This window comes from Labeo rohita, chromosome 3, assembly GCF_022985175.1.
Source record: "Labeo rohita strain BAU-BD-2019 chromosome 3, IGBB_LRoh.1.0, whole genome shotgun sequence".
In the NCBI taxonomy this organism is placed as follows: domain Eukaryota; kingdom Metazoa; phylum Chordata; class Actinopteri; order Cypriniformes; family Cyprinidae; genus Labeo; species Labeo rohita.
The window spans coordinates 33,461,722-33,477,985 of NC_066871.1; the positions used below are offsets into that span (position 1 = coordinate 33,461,722).

A 16,264-nucleotide genomic window follows, 5' to 3' on the forward strand; every position below is an offset into this window, starting at 1 on the left:
ATTTTGAAATGGGAAATTAAATTGCCTAAATTAATCTTGATGTTTTTAAATCCGTATGAGAGAAATTTCTAACAATCACCCATAGATCCATTCTTTTATAATTTGTCACATTAAATTGCGTTTGTCAAAATTTGCATGCTTTGTAAATCCAACACAAAGAGAATGACTTTGGTTTAATATCCTACGTGTATATAACTTCCTTCTTTCAGAAAAATGTAATCGGAGTTATATTAAAATTTATCCTGGCACTCCCAAGCTTTAGAACGACATAGGTGGGTGTTTCTCCTCATCAGTCCAAAACAAGTCCAATAATATGCATCCATCCATAAGAAAAATGCCTCACGCAGCTCGGGGGGGTTAATGAAGGCCTCCTGTAGCGAATCGATGTATTTTTGTACGAAAAATATCCATATTTAAAACGTAAGAATCACTTTAATAGCTTGCACTAACAGTTTTACACAGAAAACAAGAGGCGTGTGCAGTACTGAAATAGCGTCTAAGCTGTTCGTCAATCGCAACACATTTCGTTTTTCAGAAGGCTGGCCTTAAACCCGTAACTAACTGAGCCTTATGTGCCAAGCTGGGAACAATGCATTGTTATAATGTAAATTATGTTAAAAATAATAAGTTTTTTTTAACTACGAAGCATGAAAGCATGTTCTACACTGTAAAGAATAAAAAACACGATTTGTTGAGTCAGCTTAAAATAATTTGTTACCCTGCTGCCTTAAAATTTTAAGTTCAGTCAACTAAAATAAGTTCAGTCAACTTGAAATGTCAAGTTGTACTTAGTAACAACTTAAATATTTGTGTTTGCTAAACTTAACAGATGGGTAAGTAACCCAGCTGCCTTAAAATTTTAAGTTGATTCAACTCAAATATCTAAGTTGTCACTTAGTATAATTTAACATTTCAAGTTGAATAAACTTTTTTTGACTTGACTGAACTTAAAATTTTAAGGCAGCCAGGTTACAAATTATTTTAAGTTTACTCAACAAATTTTTTTTTTTTTTTTTTTTTTTTTACAGTGTAGTACACCCCCAAAACAAAATCAAGACTTTGAAAAAGAGCATAATAGGACCACTTTAATTTTCATATCTTCAACATAAGCAGAACAAATTTGTGTACGTAATTTGTAAATCCATTCTGTTAAACTGTATCATTGCACTTACATGCTAAAAAACTAATTTTCTTTTCAAGTTGAATAAACTTTTTTTGAGTTGACTGAACTTAAAATTTTAAGGCAGCCAGGTTACAAATTATTTTATGTTGACTCAACAAATTGTTTTTTACAGTGTATCTACCCAAATTCATTCTACTTGCATTTGTTTATTTAATTGTGACTGGATTTACAAAGTATTTGTATGTTCTCTGATAAATTGTTGCGTTCAGTTTAAGCACATACAGAATGAATTTGCGAATGTTTATAAAACAAATCTTTCATACATTTTCATATAACTTCAACACAAGCAGAATGAATTTTAAGCACAAGCTGAATTAAATTGTAAATGTTAATGATAAATCATTCTTGGAATAAAAATGTTTTTACAAACAATAAGAATTACAAAAAGCTTGTCAATACTGGGCTGGGTCCACAAAAGCAGATTTGAGAGCTGCTGTGGACAACTTTTAGTTAATAAAACACTGGGTTTTGCTTCCTTCAATTGCAATCTTATGATTTCAGAAGATTTTTATGATGGTTTTAGTTTATATTATTTATTGTATTTACTTTGTATGAAACAAAAAAGGCATTTTGGACATTCTGCACTTAATTTCTTTGTTCAGTTAAATATATTGTTTTATTTTCTATTAAAGAAGTGGTTTTGGATTGGAATTACATTTGATTTGTACCATAAATTACCATTTTACATCAGGATAATACCATTGCTCATTAAATACATTTTTTTTTTTAAATGAGCTCGTCAATACATTGTCAACCATATATCGATATTTTTTTTTCTTTTTTCTGATGAAACCCTTTGTCATGCGTCACAGTTAGTTGGAAATGAGGCCTATGATGCTCTACAGGAAGTGTGTGGTGTGCACATTGTAAAATTGAACACTGTGTACCTTCGAACCTTTGCATCCTTGAACTCTTTTTGTTCTGAAAACAAAAACTAAATAGGAAATGGGATGAAAATGAAGCTAAATGCGCAAGGTCATCAGATGAGTCATTAGTTGCTCCAAACAAAACTTAAAACATACATTTACATCATTTTAACACAAGACCTCAATTAAACTTAATGGTGATTGTTTACTAAATAGACATTTTATACATGTGTAACATTCAGTGCAATAAGTCACTGTAATGTAAACACCACTTCTGCAACAGCGCGACAGATCATCACCATAAATACTTCAACTGAATAATAAGACTGACCAATGTAAGTGCTGTTTATTGAAGCAGTAGCTCTATGTTTTAAGAGGTAGATTCAGACTTAGTACTGGCTTGAACTGATTACAAAAAATGTCACCATTCAGATCAACACTGCGAGAGAGTTAAGAACATGAAAGCGAATTATTTATCGCACTGGATGACGATCTAATGACATATTTAATATGACTGACGGCTTATGCAAAAACGTTTATTAAATCTCATATAGATATTCTTAATGTTACAGATGATGTTACCTTCTGTTTCACATGTATAGCATGTGTCTCGCACTGCTGTAAACATTTCATTCAGACAATGGAGAGGCTCCTATTGGAGGAGCTCTAGAGTGATGTCACCGGCTCGTCTTCTGATTGGTTAAGCTCTTTGTGCAGCTCCAGTGCTTCTCTCTGCTCTGCGGTGGTGTCATGGTATGAGGTCTGGAGCGGGACGTCCTGGGACAGACAGTCCATGGAGGACATGGGCCGGTCTTTCATCGAGGTGCTGGATGCTGTGGGGGTAGAGGGTGGAAAGCCAGAGGTCAAAGGTTGAAAACGATTCAAGTGTGAGTTACGATCACAACTGCGTCAGGTACAACTGGAGCTCATAAACTAACAAACGTGTCAAGACATTTATAGAATGACTTAAAAACGTCTACATAAAAGGGCTTTGTGAAAAAGACATTGAAACTATATTGAAAAAATATCTTATATTTAAAAAAAACACTTGCAGATTATATAACTGAAATAAAAGGCCATTTAAGTGTGCTTAAAGAGACATTTTCATGACTGCTTTTTAACAAGTCACAGTGAAATACAGTGTCAAGGGTTTGGGCTAAACAGTTTAACAACCTTAGCAAACACCACTGATCATTTCACACATGCTAACTTGGGAGCCGCCCAGAAAAACAGCCTGTCTTTGTTTACCACTGACTATTTAGACTTCTCTATTAGCTCAGGCATAGATAAGATATACACACAGGTCATAACCTGGTGAGCCTCAACTTGGACATTGCCAGGGTATTCAAAGGTCAAGAACAGCACCTCAGTGTTTGCAGCTCGTCGTTAGCCTTGTAACTAAAATAGCTTGTGTTGTAAACAGCCAGTGTTTATTTACAGCCAACTTTAACAGCTTTATTCGTGACTGCTGTGAGCGTGTTTAAGGTCAGCTCCTTGTAACCCACCTGAGCGGCTGCGCTGAGTCTTGGCACTCTGTGGCCGTGCGGGACTTCCACGGCCGCCGTCCACTCCAGTTGACCTCTGGGACTGCGAGCGGACGATCTTGTCTTTGCTCTTCCAGTTACCTGTTATTTACATGGTAGACATGAGAGAACTGACAGCAGTTTATTCACTACATGGCACAAGCTGATTGGCTAATGCTGGTTCTGAGATTGCTTGTTCAACATTTAAATAGTCTGAGTGTTCACAGGTCCTGCAGCATGCTATAGAGTCCCTCTGAAACCCTCCACCTCCCCCAGCACCACCTGTCTTAGGGCCAGATTTACTAAACAGGGCAAACAGAGTGCAATTCCATAAAAGTGCAGATGGGAGGGGGAAATTCTGCATGTGATTTATTGACGATGCGCACATTAAAGAACACAGATGCAGCCAGATCATTTCCATAATGACCAGCGCAATCTACCGCCTGCTTTAAAGGACAAGTCCACTTCCAGAACAACAATTTACAGATAATGTACTCACCCCCTTGTCATCCAAGATGTTCATGTCTTTCTTTCTTTAGTCGTAAAGAAACTAATGTTTTTTGAGGGAAACGTTTCAGGATTTTTCTCCATATAATGGACTGATATGGTGCCCCGATTTTAAACTTCCAAAATGCAGTTTAAATGCGGCTTCAAACGATCCCAAATGCAGTTGTAAATGATTCCAGCTGAAGAAGAAGAGTCTTATCTAGCAAAGCGATCAGTTATTTTCATAAAAATAATACAATTTATACACTTTTTAATATCAAATGCTCGTCTTGTCTTACTCTCCCTGAACTCTGTGTATTCTGGTTCAAGACAGTTAGGGTATGTCGAAAAACAATTGTATTTTCTCCCTCAACTTCAAAAATCATTTCAAAATCTTCCTACATCGCTGCAGAAGTACTGACACAGTCTTTGCAAAGTGAACATGCAAAGAAACACCCTTAACAAAAAAGATAAAACAGCGATATAAGACAATTTTGAAGTTGAGGGAGAACATGAGATGGGAGTTTTTTTCCACATACCCTAACTGTCATGAACCGGGAAAAACAGTTCAAAATCGGGGCACCATATCAGTCCACTACATGGAGAAAAATCCTGAAATGTTTTCCTCAAAAAACAATTTCTTTACGACTAAAAAAGAAAGACATAAACATCTTGGATGACAAGGAGTGAGTATGTTATCTGTCCATTTTTGTTCTGGAAGTGGACTTCTCATTTAAGACATGCTTTTTTTGTGTGTTAAATAATGCCGAAAATACCAATAATTTAACGAGCGCAAACGTTAGTACATCGCCATAGTAAATATCAGTAAGTGACTGATCTATTGTTGCTTTTAGTATAAAGCTATAAAGGTCACGCAATATGATATTCAAACTCACATTAGACACTTTCATCATTGAATAAAGCACGTAATCAGCATCTTAGACTATCACTGTCATAGTATTGTTGTTCTTGCCACAATGTTGTAGAAATAGAAACTGTTTATAAAATAGAAATTTTGTGTTTCATCATTGTGGCTAGTTAGGACAAAAACTCAGATTAACATGGAAAAGATAGCTTTTATGGCTTCTCATGGCGCATGTAGTTAGGACATGGTGTTAGACCTTCATTAATCTTCAGAAAACAAATGAAGATGTTTTTGATGAAATGCGAGAGCTTTCTGACCCTGCACAGACAGCAACATAACTGACACATTCAAGGTCCAGAAAAGTAGTAAGGACATTGTTAAAATAGTCCACGTGACATCAGTGGTTCAACCTTCGAGAAAACTTTTTAGTACTCTCTTGAACGTGAGGTGAAGACTGACAGAAGAAATTGTTGAATAAAGTCGTTATTTTTGTTTTCTTGGCTCACAAAAATGTATTCTTGTAGCTTCATAACATTACGGTTAAACCACTGATGTCACATGGACTATTTTATCGATGTCCTTACTACCTTTCTGGACCTTGAATATCAAAATATCTTAATTTGTGTTCTGAAGATGAACGAAGGTCTTACGGGTTTGGAATTACATAAGTGGAAGTAATTAATTCAAAAGCTTTTTTCAACAAAAACATGAAGCACTGACAAATATGTAATAGAATCAGAAACAATAGTATAATGCCTCATGGTAGGCCTGTCTTAAAAGGTTTCTACATCATTGTTACTCTGTGGAGACATTTCCTTCAGGAATGTGACTGTTGTGCTTTGTTGGTTAACAGACAACAACTTCTGACCTTCAACACTGGACTCATCTTCTCATAAATCATCTTTTTACTGCATGGCATGAACAAGCTGCCAAACGTTTGCACGGTCAAGCACGACATGGCTCATCTGCCAAGCAAGTGTCTTTTGTTTGACTTTCAACCATCTTTCTTTGATTCGACGATACAACGAAGGGCGAAGACCCGAGACCAATTTTCCTCCAGATCCGTTGTCACTTCCAGATGGTTTCTCATTGCAGCTCTGCTATTATGTAACACAGAAATGTTCGGTTCTTTCCAGCAAGAAACATTAAACTGGCTCCCTTCTTTCTTCACCCCATCAGCTTTATTTACCTCAGCCCTGAATAATACTACACCACAAACCAACCGCTCTACATAACTCTAAATCAAAGTTGCAGTAATCTTCTCTGTCTGTTACAAGGGAGATCTTCTTCTCCCCCACAGTCCAGACCCAATCGTCCACTGCGAGACGAGCAAAAAGTGGGTCAAGTGTGCGGATGGATATTGTGATGCGATCATGTTGAGATGCGTTGCGTAACGAGTCGTGAGGGGAAGCGTGATCAGGGCCGTGAGGCCCCTGTATAGACTGTATAGAGTCCTGAACACAACAGAAGTTTCTACCATCAATGAACAGCTTCCAGCTCACGAATCAGTCATTCATGCGCTCAACTGTTCTCGTGTCAGTGCCGTTCCAGGTCTAGAGCGAGCAAACACAAAGTTTCCTGGGGAAACGCAGTACTTTTGCAAGAGAATGCAAAAGATTTGACAGCAAACATAAAGCGAAGGAATGCAATGCTTTTGCAGGAGAATGCAAAATTTTTAAATTTTTGTTGTGCAAGTAAACATGCAGAATTGTGCACACATCATTTTTTGCCAAAGCTAACATACAAAGCTTGCTCTTATTATTCCCAGCCTATATTTTAAGCAACTATGGCAGGTGTAAGCCATATTGAATGTGTCATTCCTAACACAATAATCCCAAATGCTATAAACGCAATGCGCAATAAAGGCGCACAATGAAAGTGTTACTTAATCCCATTGAAAACCTTTGGGAAATATCTAGCTGATGAATGAATATGAGCTTTGGGAGAAGTTTAAGGAGGCTTTGCAAGAAATTAAGCATGACACATGGGCAAAGCTTATTGAGTAATTCCTAGAAGGATCAAAAACAATGGTAAATCAATGAAATATTAATAATTATACTGTAGTCAAAGTATGCTTCATATCCTGTGAGTCATTTGTTTTAATAAGCATTTTTTGTAAACTCATATTTCATAATTAGCTGTAGCTGTGTGTTTCCTTCTTCCCAATATATCATACTCATATTTTGATGGTTTAATCAAACTTGTATGGTTATTAAAAGCAAACATTTGTGTAAATATTCCCTCTGGCATATCGTCTTACCTTCTCGAGGAGAGATGGTGGGAAATCTTGTCTCTGAGAGTCTCACTGCTCTGCTGCTCATTCGGCCCTTGTAGACTTGTCCATCCAAACCTAAGATGTCCACCTCTGCTGCCTGAAGAAACAGCGCATGGTTTATAAATACTCACTGTTCAGTGTGACTTTTTTTAAAGGATTCTGTGGCAGACCTGTGCGGGTGGTCCAGAGGACACAGGCCGACTCTCCTCTTCGCTCTGGATCAGGTGGGTGATGTGCTGAAGGCGGGTGTAGCGCCGACTGGGGTAGGTGAGAGTGTGGCTGCCCCCACAGTTACGGGTTAGGTAACTGTAATCGGCCATTTCTGGGATCCTCTCACTGCACAATAGGTCATAAAACAACATTCAACACTTAAAAAGATTCCAAAAATGGATTTTATGTGTCCCCAAAGAACTTTTCAGTGAACAATTCTAAAAAAGAACCACTTGTTCCTTTAGTGTAATGGAAAGTTTCCATGGTTGCTTAAGGTTCTTTAAGGATCCATCAAAGCCAATAAAAGAACTTTCATTCTTAAAGGGATAGTTCACCCAAAAATGAATATTACCCCATGATTTACTAACCCTCAAAGCCTTTCTTCTTTCAGATGAATACAGTCGGAGTTGTCCAAAAATATCCTGGCTCTTCCAAGATTTATAATGGCAGTGAATGGCTGTTGAGATTTTGAATTCCAATAAAGTGCGTCCATCATAAAAAGTTGGCTCTGGGGGGTCAATAAAGGCCTTCTGAAGTGAATCGATGCATTTGTGTAAGACAAATATCCATATTTGAAACTTTATAAACTGTAATCTCTAGCTTCCGTTAATTGTTGTACGCACGTTAACAAGAGAGAGGCGTTCCAGCGGATGGCGTAGGTCATGCTAGTCTCGCGAGAAGTACGTTTTGTTTACAGCAAAGGAAAACCAGGCTCCTCTTGGCTTGTATCGAAAACATCTGACATTTTTCTTTACAAATCCTCATTTTGTACTTCTAATTTGTAGGGCCCTATGAAATCTGTTTTATTTTTATTTTTTTTTTTTGCATTTAAATTTTTCTGGATTCTGTTTTTTCCCATTTTAATTTTTCTCAACTCCTTTTTAAAGGTTAAATTAAATTGTATTAATCAAAAAGCATGTCTAATTAATTAAAATCATGAAACTTATACAATTTCACATCAATTTAATACAAGGTTTAACAAAAATGACATGTTTAGGGCCATATGAAATGTTTTATTTTTTCTCACCATATGTTTTATTGGTATCAAATTCTGTTTTAGCATGTCTAATTATTTGAATGCATACTTAATTTATTCACATTTATTCTTAAAACAGCCTTATGAAAGGTTTTTTACCCTGAGAAATTCTGTGTTGTGTAATTAAAATGTTCTGGTTATCAAATAACGGCATAAAACATTAATTTCATTAAAACTTATTTTGGCAAACAAAGGTGAATTTACTATTAAAATTTAAACATGGAAGAAATGTGTGATTATACCCTAAAAAAATAGTGTTTGTTTCATTTTACTACTAGTAGTAATAGTAGTAATATATATATCTGGCACTATGCCTTCAAGTTAAACCAGACTTTTATTTTGACGAGCTGCCGTGTCTATCTTTACATTTCTGTGTGTATATGATATAACACTAGTTTTCCTAAAATGAAACGGTCAAATGCTCATGAAGTGACTCTCAGCAGATATTGTTCATGTATTTATGTCCTCATTTAGTGAGACAACAGACGCTGAAATCACAGCGCGCTTCAGTGTGTGTAGTAAACAAAACCGCTGGTCTGCTCTATTCATTAAAACAGAGACACGCAGAACATGCAGGATTCGCATGTAAATGGTATTTTTGCAGTGAAATATTTACAGATACTAGTCCATATTGGAGTTTGATTGAAGTGTAATGACCTACTTTTGATTAGTTCATTAAAACTGACAAATTCCGTGACATTCCGCGTTATTCAGTAAATTCCGTTTTTATGAGTGGGTTCCGTGATCCGTGATAGGGCCCTAAATTTGTGACCGGTGTTTTGTTTTGCTCTCTCCTCTGCACTTCTGCGTTCGTCGCTGCATTCGCCTACGTCCTACGCCATCTGCTGGAACACCACTCTCTCGTAAATGTGCGTATGTCAATACGATTACCATTTATAAAGTTTTAAATATGGATATTTTTCTTACACAACACATCAATTCACTTCAGAAGGCCTTTATTAACTACCTGGAGCCATGTAGAGTACGTTTTATGATGGATGAATGCACTTTATTGAACTCCAAAAAACAACACCCATTCACTGGCATTATAAAGCTTAGATAAGCCAGGACATTTTTTAGTATAAATCAGATTGCGTTTGTCTGGAAGAAGAAAGTCATACACAACTAAAATGGCTTGAGGGTGAGTAAATCATGGGGTAATTTTCATTATCTCTTTATGAGTACATGAATAAACAGATACATTTTCCAGAAAAAACATGTCTCTAGATGTCTGTGCCAGCCTGGTCTGTAAACCTAAGAGATCTTTGCTCTATGTGTCATGATTCTAACTCACTGCTTGCTCACAGTCCGGCTGCTCCTCTTTCCTGGACCCAGGCTGGGCCGGTAGCGGGTCCGTGAAATTTCTGGCAGACCCTGACTGTATGGGAGCTTTGGGGTCCTTGATGTGGGACACTGACTGGGCTCTTGATCTATCTGCCTGCATATTAAAACATGGCTACGCTCATCCTGCGCCAAGCCTCTGTCAAAACAAGCCATCTTAAAGTTATCCTGGTTAGTACCTGGCTCCAGGCTGAAACAAATAAAGTGTAATTGATCTCAACTTCCTAAGACTTCATCAGTAATCGCTACTGGTCATGAGGCCAGTATTTCATTGCTTATTTTCAATTTTATTTTATACTGGGACAAAAATAGGAAACACCAGAATACTTGAAAAGAAATCCCTGATAAAAAGAAGTACACTTTAACTTCAGTTGATATTTTCCATGTACTTAGTAGTTAGTATAGTACTGTTAGTTTCAATACTTCTTAGGATAAAATTAGTCCACTTTTTAGTTTATAAAACTAATTTTATGTGTTTAAGTAGTAAACTTTGAGTACATTTTAGTATTCTACTCGGTTTCTATGTAGGTATTAAATTTTATACAAAGACTTTTTTTTTAAGTTTGTCCAAATATTTTCTGTCAGTTTCACAAACACTGTCCTAAATAAAGAAAGTTGCTGTACATACAGAATTTTAATGTCAGGCATACTGTGTGGTATCTGCAGAGCAAAGTGAAGTAAGTTTGGGTTTGATTCCCCCTGCTGGACAAGCACTATAAAGCTGCAGGACACACTGGTGAATGCGATGTGTCTTACCTCTTGCAGTGCTGTCGCACCTGCTCCAGCTCATACACAGTGTAGGGTCGGCTGGACTTGTGAGAGGGCAGTCCTGGGGCAGAGGGCAGAGTCACCAAGTGCCTGTGAAAACATTCAGAGATTGTGAGAGACGTTACTATAGTGTACAACAACAGTGTAAGGATGTCTCATGATAACACTGACAAGTGACATAGTCCTAGAAAAGTGAAGTCTGCACTCATCTTCTTTTTATTGTTCTTTTATATGTTCTTTTGTTGTTTTATAGTTTTATTGTCATCACACAACTGTCAACTAGCATTTTGACCACACTGACTTATAATATCTCAACCAAACTTTGCTTTACTGCTTATAAAAGACATCTTTCAAATGAACCCAGGGTTATTACACTAGAATTAAAACCATAAAAAAAAGTTATTTATAAAACAAATTAAACTATAAACATTACCTCAAGTTAACTCCAACTTATTATGTATCTAGTGAAATAAAATAAAAAATGAAATAAGTGAAATAAAAAACTGTATAGATATACTAAGGAAAAACAACTAATAAAAAAATTCAAAAAATTAATAAAAATACTAAAACCTTCTATAAAACTGCAGTGAAAACAGAAAATATAAAAATAAAAACAAATTCGAAATATAGAAAAAACTAAGTATCTCAACTGAAGCCCTAATTTGAATTAATATATTGAAATATACATTATAGATGATGTGTGTGTTCATTTTTAAATGCCTTAATACATTTTGACAAAAACTTCACAATAAGGTTAACATTCGCTGATGCTACGACTGTTTACTATTAGTTCACTCAAAATTAGATTTTAAAAGTGTATTGGTAAATGCTGAAATTAACATTGACTAAGATTAATGCATGCTTTTAAAGTATTTGTCATGTTAACTAATGTGGTAAACTAGTGTTAACAACTGGAACCTTACTGTAAAGTTTTACCAAAGTGTGTCATGTCAATTTTCCTTTATAATATTTACGTACTGTCCTGGTGTCATCATATCCACTGGACGGTCACAGGAGATGCAGTGAAACCGGGCCACTAATTGCCTTTGACAAAGTAAGAAAGACACAATACAACAACTATCATCATGCATCAGATGGAGCTTATTTGAATAGTTACTGACACATCATTTCAGCAACATACACAAAGATGCAAATGCATGGCAAACGCATTCCCAGCATGTGATCCTTTAATTTATTAATTTCAGTTCAATTCATTCAGTTAATTCAGCTCTGAATGCAACAACGTATGCTTTGATATACTTGCGAAGAGAACTTTGTGCATTAGGTTTTAGAATATGTTTGACTTTAGGTTTAAGCTCAAGCTTAGTGACTATCGGCATAAAGTCTGATCCACATCGCAAATTATTCTGGTCAAGAACCACTTGCTTAGTCGTGAAGAGATCATTTAAACACCATGCAAGGCCAAGCAGTCCAACTTAATCTCATGAGAAAACATGACTATTTAATGAGTTGATTCTATATTAATTTTAGGGCCGCCCCCTGATAGTCGACTAACCGTTAGTCAATGAGAAGAGGCTTGGTCGACCAAAATTTTATTAGTCGCTTAGTCGCAGAAATAAAAATTCCAAAGGAAGTGGCAAAGTCATGCAGTCCGTGATGGACAGATCGTTAACGGCTTATCTATGTGGTAATATAGTACATCGGGCAGGACATCCAAACGCTCACCTATCATTCATCGACCTCAAATATGGCTTTTCATCTGAAAGATGTATGTGGTAGCAGTCTTACATGGCTCAATCTAATATTAACCTAGTAAAATGTGCGCTATTGAAGTGTCTGTGCGGAGTGTGGAAGCTGAATAGTAGTTTGCTCACTGAATGACAGATGAAGGCGCCGGTGCTGTCACTTGCTCTTAAAATACTCCGTCATTTTTGGTCATGCAGATTAGAGTAATACATCTTTCGAATCTGTAAAGACTACGTTTATTTATGTGCTCTTACAATAACAACGAAACGTTGCGCTTTTGTAAAATAATGAAAACAGGCCGCTTTCTGCATTTTGGTTTCTGTGAACGTAAGCGTGAAACTTCGAAACTCAGTGTATACTTGTCTTACAGACATGAAAAAATATATCTATACAGAGTAAAATGTTTACTTTTTTACCAGCTCAAATAGAAAACAATATTCTCTGATTATGTAATCCATATTAAACATGCATACAGGCGCATCACTACTGTGGAGATGACGAGTCAGGGTCGCCGACTTCATCTTTGGCCGAAAACAAAGAAAGTGCTTTTTAATAGGAATTCACGGAAATGGAAATTGTGCATATATTTTGTTTTCATGCAAATGCACTGCATTGACGAACAGAATGATGCTTGGTGTGAATGAGAATTTTTTGTTAGCTGTGCTTTGTACATCACTACTATACTATTGACAATGGAGAATGGACTTTTTTGGTGATATTTTACAATTTTTTTGCTAATTTGTCACGACACTGTATATTGGAATATGCAGGTGTTTTCATTTAGTTAAAATGTTCAAAGACAAAAATAAAATAAATATTATATTAAAATTATTATATAATTATATATAATATATTCATTAGAAAAAGTCAATCTGGCGCCTCACTTCCTGAGTCCAGCGGCGTCGTCCTGCTCAGGGATCGGAGGTGTCTGCAGATGCTTATGGATGGTTCTCCAGCGATCATCGAGCTGTTTCTTCAGAGGATCCAGCTCAATCCGGTTCAACTACAGCACAAGACACGCATAATCATAGTCCTTTTTATTCATGATTTATTCATGATGGAAGTGCAGGGGGTTTGTGAGATTGTAGAGTGTAACATAAATGGCAAATAAAATAAAATAAAATAAAATAAAATAAAATAAAATAAAATAAAATTAATGTGTAATTGGGTAAATCTCACAAACACTACATTGCCAAAAGTGGGGCTTATGGTGTGGGGTTGTTTTTCAGGAGCTGGGCTTGGCTCCTTAGCTCCAGTGAAAGGAACTCTGAATGCTTCAGCATACCAAGACATTTTGGACAATTCCATGCTCCCAACTTCGTGGGAACAGTTTGGAGCTGGCCCCTTCCTCTTGCAACATGACTGTGCACCAGTGCACAAAGCAAGGTCCATAAAGGCATGGATGACGGAGTCTGGTGTGGATGAACTTGACTGGCCTGCACAGAGTCCTGACCTCAACCCAAAAGAACACCTTTGGGATGAATTAGAGCGGAGACTGAGAGCCAGGCCTTCTCGTCCAACATCAGTGTGTGACCTCACAAATGCGCTTCTGGAAGAATGGTCAAAAATTCCCATAAACACACTCCTAAACCTTGTGGACAGCCTTCCCACAAGAGTTGAAGCTGTTATAGCTGCAAAGGGTGGACCGATGTCATATTGAAACCTATGGATTAGGAATGGGATGTCACTTAAATTCATATGCGAGTCAAGGCAGGTGAGCGAATACTTTTGGCAATATAGTGTATGTGCAAGTCACATTTCACCCCAAAATAAAAAAAAAAAAAATGATGCCTATTTTAGGATCATTAAAAAAATCCACGGCAACATTAGATTGAGGAAAATTAAGTACATTTCCCCTCAAGTATTCATTACCTGATAAAAATGTAATTCTCATTACTCTTATGTGAAAACTATTACAATACAGAACTAAACTTACACAAAAATAAGTTGCTATATTTATGGAAAAGTTAGAACAATTCTATCAGTGAGAAATGAAGATGATCATAGAGATGTTAAATCTCCCGTGTGGATACTGTACTGCAGAATCACAGATTCTAGCCTAATATGTTGGATGTTGTGCTGGGATGTTTTCAGGAAATTCGAAAAATAGGTTGAATGTCAATGTTTTGGAAAGGGCTTGAACCCAGCTTTCATATGGTATAAAAACCTAAAAAAGGTAAAACTTCACCATGTGTTGGGTTTTCCTAGATCGCATCACATATAACCCAAATAAGATCTGAACATCTGAACCAGTAACAAGTCACTTTTGTTCTAAAGTAAGGTGATAGTTTTGAACACTGGTTGGTTATGTAATTGCTCAAGTATTGATTTCTGATCATTTTTGACCAAAAAAAGGACTGCAGCTTTAAAAATGACTGCTTCTGTCAGTCCTTCTCTCACCTTGCAGTCCATTTCAGTTGAGATCTTCTCAATGACCTTGTTCCAGTCCTGCTCCTGACCGCTGATCTTACTCAGCAGCTCCTGTAACATGTTATTGAGCTGCTCTGTCATGCTGTCGAACTGCATACGGCTCACCTTGCTCTCCAGAGCCCGTTTGTCTGCTTTCTAAGGAGCAACAAGATGGCAGACATCCACTGACTGAGAGTGACTGTGATGTGATAGAGACCACAAAGAGTTTGATGAACTGTATAAAGAAGCAACTCACGATTTCAATCTCCATTTCCACTACTTCCTTGTCAGCTTTCTTTTCAGCCAGTTCCTCCACAATCTTGTACAGACGCTGGAAAACCACAAGCTAAGTAAATAATGGAAGTAAATGTTGTCTTATTTCACAAAGCTGTTTACTCACGTCGATGTGTGTTTGTTTCTTGCTGTGTTCCTCCATTAGGCGGTTGGATGTGCTGTGGAGTTTCTCACACTTGGACTGCAGCTGCAGTATGGCTGCCTCTAAATCACTCACCAGATCAGTGTTCTGCAGCAAAACAACATCACACATTCATACAAGAACATTTTAGAGATCTTTTGGAGATCAGGAGGCTTGAAAAGCTCAGTAAGTACCAACTTTATCTCAGATTTATCCTATAGAGTCTTAAGAAGAAGAAAAATTGACAGTGACTCAATCTCAACTTTCTCTGTCATGTACCTTATTCCTGTCCTCATGTTCCTGGTTCATGAGGTGAGCAGTCTTGTCCTTTGGTTTGTCATGACACTGGGACAATTGACTGACCTCCTGGTCCAGGCCCTGACCTCCTGTCTGTCGTTGACCCTGAGCTTGACCTGAACTCTGAGCCTGATCCTGATCTGTACTTTGGGCCTGTTCGTCTGCTTTGCTGAAGCTTATTGCCTCCTGCTGTCCACTTTGTGAGAGTGGAGAAGCTGAGGATGTCCTCATGTCCTCTACCATTACCCTGAGACTGTTTAACTACAGGTAAACCGTAAAAAATGAAAGATTAAAAGTGCTTCATTAGTTATTGTATTAACTAACATCAGCAAACAATGAACAATACATTTATTACTGTTTATCATTAATCTTTGTTAATTTTAGTTAATGAAAATACAGTCATTCATTGTTAGTTCAGGTTAGTTCACAGTGAATTAACTACTGTTAACAAACACAACTTGTGATTTTAATAATGCATTAGTAAATGCTAAAATTAACATTAACTAAGATTAACAAATGCTGTAGATTAAAGTATTGTTCATTCTTAGTTTATGTTAACTAAAGCCTTTAACTAATCTTAACTAATGAACCTTATATACTATAATACGTTAAAATAATATTTAAAATAATAATTTTAATTAATTCATGCAAGGAGGAATAATATTTAATCATTTGTAATTAATATGCAACAATATAACAATAGAGGCTCATCGAGGCTGCATTTATTTGATTGAAAATATAGTAAAAACTAAAAATGAAAAAAAAAAAGGAATATTGTATTATTATATTATTTGAATATATTTTAAAATATAATTTATTCCTGTGATGCAAAGCTGGATTTTCAGCATCATTACTTCAGTCTTCAGTGTCACATGATCCTTCA

General features: G+C 36.5%; 1 protein-coding gene across 2 annotated transcripts in view; it reads right to left on the reverse strand.

The window, feature by feature from the left end:
• Window positions 1-2,234: 2,234 nt before the first annotated feature.
• The window catches only part of LOC127160249 (uncharacterized protein C16orf96), a 32,189-nt gene continuing 18,159 nt past the window's right edge, over window positions 2,235-16,264 (reverse strand). Inside the window, exons 7-17 of one of the 2 annotated variants that reach the window (XM_051102903.1) lie at window positions 15,364-15,642; window positions 15,070-15,192; window positions 14,926-15,000; window positions 14,661-14,825; window positions 13,145-13,263; window positions 11,532-11,597; window positions 10,542-10,643; window positions 7,369-7,534; window positions 7,184-7,295; window positions 3,555-3,674; window positions 2,235-2,882 (exon numbers count right to left, since the gene is read on the reverse strand). In XM_051102903.1, coding sequence (XP_050958860.1) covers window positions 2,716-2,882; window positions 3,555-3,674; window positions 7,184-7,295; window positions 7,369-7,534; window positions 10,542-10,643; window positions 11,532-11,597; window positions 13,145-13,263; window positions 14,661-14,825; window positions 14,926-15,000; window positions 15,070-15,192; window positions 15,364-15,642 — 1,494 coding nt within the window. In that variant the 3' untranslated portion in view covers window positions 2,235-2,715. The remainder of the gene's footprint in view (window positions 2,883-3,554; window positions 3,675-7,183; window positions 7,296-7,368; window positions 7,535-10,541; window positions 10,644-11,531; window positions 11,598-13,144; window positions 13,264-14,660; window positions 14,826-14,925; window positions 15,001-15,069; window positions 15,193-15,363; window positions 15,643-16,264) is intronic. The other variant, XM_051102911.1, reaches the window with a different exon arrangement.